Raw genomic sequence first — 5263 nt, forward strand, 5'->3', positions numbered from 1 at the left:
GAAAAATGTCTTAAAAATGTGGAGAAAATAATAGGAGAGGTAAGAAAGGAGGTTAGGAAAGGAGAGAAAGACACAAATGGGGAAAGGAGAGGAGAGGAAACTAGGGAGGAGAGCAGAAGAGGGAAGGAGATGAATGAAGGAAAGGAATCAAGGGAGGAGGAATGGAGAGGAAACAGCAGGAGAGGTAAGAAAAGAGGTTAGGAAAGGAGAGAAAGACACAAATGGGGAAAGGAGAGGAAACTAGGGAGGAGAGCAGAAGAGGGAAGGAGATTAATGAAGGAAAGGAATCAAGGGAGGAGGAATGGAGAAGAAACAGCAGGAGAGGTAAGAAATGAGGTTAGGAAAGGAGAGAAAGACACAAATGGGGAGAGGAGAGGAGAGGAAACTAGGGAGGAGAGCAGAAGAGGGAAGGAGATGAATGAAGGAAAGGAATCAAGGGAGGAGGAATGGAGAGGAAACAGCAGGAGAGGTAAGAAAGGAGGTTAGGAAAGGAGAGAAAGACACAAATGGGGAAAGGAGAGGAGAGGAAACTAGGGAGGAGAGCAGAAGAGGGAAGGAGATGAATGAAGGAAAGGAATCAAGGGAGGAGGAATGGAGAGGAAACAGCAGGAGAGGTAAGAAAAGAGGTTAGGAAAGGAGAGAAAGACACAAATGGGGAAAGGAGAGGAAACTAGGGAGGAGAGCAGAAGAGGGAAGGAGATTAATGAAGGAAAGGAATCAAGGGAGGAGGAATGGAGAAGAAACAGCAGGAGAGGTAAGAAATGAGGTTAGGAAAGGAGAGAAAGACACAAATGGGGAGAGGAGAGGAGAGGAAACTAGGGAGGAGAGCAGAAGAGGGAAGGAGATGAATGAAGGAAAGGAATCAAGGGAGGAGGAATGGAGAAGAAACAGCAGGAGAGGTAAGAAAGGAGGTTAGGAAAGGAGAGAAAGACACAAATGGGGAAAGGAGAGGAGAGGAAACTAGGGAGGAGAGCAGAAGAGGGAAGGAGATGAATGAAGGAAAGGAATCAAGGGAGGAGGAATGGAGAGGAAACAGCAGGAGAGGTAAGAAAGGAGGTTAGGAAAGGAGAGAAAGACACAAATGGGGAAAGGAGAGGAGAGGAAACTAGGGAGGAGAGCAGAAGAGGGAAGGAGATGAATGAAGGAAAGGAATCAAGGGAGGAGGAATGGAGAGGAAACAAAGGAGGTTAGGAAAGGAGAGCAAGACACAAATGGGGAAAGGAGAGGAGAGGAAACTAGGGAGGAGAGCAGAATAGGGAAGGAGATGAATGAAGGAAAGGAATCAAGGGAGGAGGAATGGAGAGGAAACAGCAGGAGAGGTAAGAAAGGAGGTTAGGAAAGGAGAGAAAGACACACATGGGGAAAGGAGAGGAGAGGAATCAAGGTATGTAATAAAACGTCTCTTAATGTTTGTTTATAAAAGTGAATATCTGAAAACTGTCCCAGAAATATGTGGAAAGTCAAAAAAGATGTGAGTAGTAATTGTTCTGAAAGTATGTGATTGGTCAACAGCTCAGAGATGTCCCGCCCCCTTGACATTTATTTTATATTTTTTCATATTAAGGTACGCGTTTTATAAAATATGTCACCCCCTCATGTCGTTAAAAAGTCACAATGAAACATGAAAAATAGTTTGTTCTGAAATAATGGAGAAAAAACAATTAATACTAGTCATGTTATTCATGGGTGTTCTCTTTTAACCAATCACATTTCACCATCATCTCCAGCAGCCAATCATTGAGCAGCAGGCAAACTTTAAAATGCTCTTCCTCTCATCTCATAAACCACAGAATGTAAAAGGTGAAATCTTAATCAAGTGTGTGTGTGTCTCTGTGTGTGTGTGTGTGTGTGTGTGTGTGCGTGCGTGCGTGCGCGTGCGCGCATGTGCGTGCGTGTGTTAATACTAAAGTCATATAATAGCATGTCATTCATGGGCGTTCTCTTTTAACCAATCACATTTCACCATCATCTCCAGCAGCCAATCATTGAGCTGCAGTCAAACCGAGGGTGTTGATAGGCCACCCCTCATCCTACTGACAGGTGGTCTCAGGTGTCTGCCGGACATCAGGAGAGATGGGGCAGAACTGGTTGCACTACGCGTCGTGTTGTTATATGCACCAACTCAGGCAAGTGCTCGTGCCAGCGGCTTCTCCGTAATGTTCAACTTCTGGTCGCCTGGACGCCGGAGTAGCCAGCGCCAGCCAATCAAATCCCGTTTCCCAAAATCTGACAGCTGAAGCGCCAGCCAATCAAACCGCGTCTAAGCTGGGAGAGATATCCCGCCGTTCATTTCTATATTTCAAAAAAAGTCGGAGGAGAAACTAACTATCACCGTAGCAATCACCCGGTTTTGTATGACCAGACCCTCTTCACCTACCGGGACACAAACCGGAGGAACCAGCATGGAGGGAGGTGGCAGAGGCAGTGGGGGGAACTGGTAGGTTTTCGCCTGTTTGGGGAGTTTATATATATATATATTGCTCGCATAAAATCCCCGGGGGTTTTTGCTTTGTATGTCGGGGGCGGGAGATTCATGTGATTGGTTGTTGTCGTGTTGCTTGAATAAAATCCCCAAGCTCCAGACACGCCCAGCTCCAAGCTATTTTTGGAGCTGTAGTGTGGACGCTCCGTCAAGGGAGCGGAGCGTTCAGCCCGGTCTGGTTAAGCCGCTCTCACTGCCGCCCCCTGCAGGCGATAAGCTGCGGTGCCACTTTTGGTCTCGCACAGCGGTTTCATTAGTGCTGACTCGAAGTGTGGTCCACGATCTGAATGAAACCTGGCCGGACAACCAAATGGCTGAAGTACATGCGTCCACAAAGCTTTACTGTGTGTGTGTGTGTGTGTGTGTGTGTGTGTGTGTGTGTGTGTGTGTGTGTGTGTGTGTGTGTGTGTGTGTGTGTGTGTGTGTGTGTGTGTGTGTGTGTGTGTGTGTGTGTGTGTGTGTGTGTGTGTGTGTGTGTGTGTGTGTGTGTGTGTGTGTGTGTGGAGCACTTAGAGAAAAGGTCAGTCGCAACAAGGACCCTCTGTCCTTAGACCCCCTGTCCTCAGACCCTCTGTCCTCAGACCCCCTGTCCTCAGACCCTCAGACCCCCTGTCCTCAGACCCTCTGTCCTCAGACCCCCTGTCCTCAGACCCTCTGTCCTCAGACCCCCTGTCCTCAGACCCCCTGTCCTCAGACCCCCTGTCCTCAGACCCTCTGTCCTCAGACCCTCTGTCCTTAGACCCTCTGTCCTTAGACCCTCACATCGTACAAGGAAAAACTTCCGGAGAAAACCCAGTTTAAAGGGAACATGGGAGAAACCTCAGGGAGAGCAGCAGAGGAGGGATCCCTCTCCCAGGACGGACAGACTGCAATAGATGCCGTGTGTAAATTGAAGAGATAATACATTTGCAACATAGGTCGTCCAAATGTTTGGAAATGCATGTGTGTATAATAGGAAGATGAATCCACGAGGATATCCATCCAGGACCTATGATCCAGGACCACAGCCACGACTCAAGATCCAGGGCTCGCGATCCAGGACACAGGACCGCAGGATCATCCATGACTCCGGATCCCGGCGTATAGAGACACCAAAAAGAAAGACATTTGGGGAAGCTGGGTTAATCGGAACATGAGAGGACACAGGTACAGACAGAGAGAAGGAAGAAGTAAGATGTCCCCCGACAAACTAAGCCTATATCAGCAAAACTAGGGGCTGAATCTAATCAGCCCTAACTATAAGCTTTATCAAAAAGGAAGGTCTTAAGCGCACTCTTAAAAACGGATAGGGTGTCTGCCGCCCGAACACAAACTGGAAGCTGATTCCACAAATGTGGAGCTTGATAAGAAAAGGCTCTGGCTCCCATTGTACTTTTAGAGATTCTAGGAACAACCAACAACCCTGCATTCTTGGAACGCAATGCCCTAGTAGGCCAGTAGGGTATAATGAGTTCTTTAAGGTAAGATGGCGCCTGCCCATTAAGGGCTTTGTAGGCGAGAAGAAGAACTTTAAATGCTATCCTGTGTTCTATAGGGAGCCAGTGTAAGGCAGCCAGAACAGGAGTACTGTGGTCCCTTTTCAAATTAATGCCATCCATAGTTAGTATGTCTTTAGATAGTTTGTTTCGTAGATTCTTCGGGCCGAGTACAATAACTTCAGTTTTGGTCGTGTTTAACATCAAAAAGTTTAAGGTCATCCACGTTTTTAAGTCCTTGAAATTTATTTAGATGATTAATTTCATCAGGCTTGATTGATAAATAAAGTTGAGTCTCATCCGCATAACAATGAAAGTGTACAGACCTATGACCTCTCGGGGGTAAGCGGGGCCTTTGGTTCGACCCTTACCCTTTGCAGACTGCAGGTGGAACCGACGTACCTCCCCCCCCCCCCCTCCATGTTGGGCCAGTAGAAGTGCTGACGCATCCTGGGGAGGGTCCTGTCCACACCAGCATGGGCAGCAGCTTCGTGGACTTTCTCCCTGCTTCCTGGTACCTTGGTCACACACTCTGGTGCACTTCGTGGGTGTGCCGGCCAATCACCTTACGACAGTTTATTTTCCTTCACTTGCAATTTCTTCCATTGTTGCAATATCTTCCGTGTTTTGCAGGACAAGGCCTGGCGTTCAGGTCCTTCGGGCGCCAGCCGGTTTCCCACATACCCCCTACCTGTGTGGATAGGGCGAACTCATCCTGTCCTCCAGGTGCTAACGCAATGGCTGCTGTGGAGCCCTAGAAGACAAGGAGGCAACTGGGCATCTTGATAAGGCGTCTGCATTAGCGTTGCTCTTACCCGAGCTAAACTTTATCTCGTAGTTGAAAGAGGCGACTTGTGCAACCCAGCGCTGTTCTACGGCACCCAGGCGAGCCGTCTGTCGATGAGCAACGGGGTTATGGTAGTTAGGTAGTCCTTGAATGTCCCTGCCCACTTCAGAGCCGACAGTTCGAGCTGTAGTTGGCATCGTTCCGTTCAGTAGGGTGTAGGCTGCGGCTGATAGGCTATCGCTCTTGCCCCTCTTGCACAGAACTGCCCCTAAGCCTTGGTTGCTGGCGTCTGTGCAGACTATAAATGGCAAGGAATAGTCTGCATACCACTGCACTGGGATGCCTGTCAGTCAAGGGGCGGGACATTTTTCTCTTTTAACCAATCACATTTCACCATAATCTCCAGCAGCCAATCATTGAGCTGCAGTCAAACTTTAAACTGCTCTTCATCCCATCTCTTCTCATGAAAATAGATTTTATAACCCACAGAATTAAAATGGTAAAATAATGAAACAGAAA

The 5263-nt window shown here is 48.0% G+C and overlaps 1 protein-coding gene across 1 annotated transcript in view; it reads right to left on the minus strand.

Annotated features, from left to right (window-relative positions):
* Positions 1-4941, minus strand: part of LOC117443133 (leukocyte antigen CD37-like) — a 17885-nt gene extending 12944 nt beyond the window's left edge. The window contains exons 1-2 of the mRNA XM_034079080.2: positions 4773-4941; positions 4329-4522 (exon numbers count right to left, since the gene is read on the minus strand). Of these exons, the coding sequence (XP_033934971.1) occupies positions 4329-4522; positions 4773-4941 (363 nt within the window). The remainder of the gene's footprint in view (positions 1-4328; positions 4523-4772) is intronic.
* Positions 4942-5263: the final 322 nt, after the last annotated feature.

The sequence above is a fragment of the Pseudochaenichthys georgianus genome, unplaced genomic scaffold, assembly GCF_902827115.2.
Source record: "Pseudochaenichthys georgianus unplaced genomic scaffold, fPseGeo1.2 scaffold_544_arrow_ctg1, whole genome shotgun sequence".
NCBI classification, from domain to species: Eukaryota; Metazoa; Chordata; class Actinopteri; order Perciformes; family Channichthyidae; genus Pseudochaenichthys; species Pseudochaenichthys georgianus.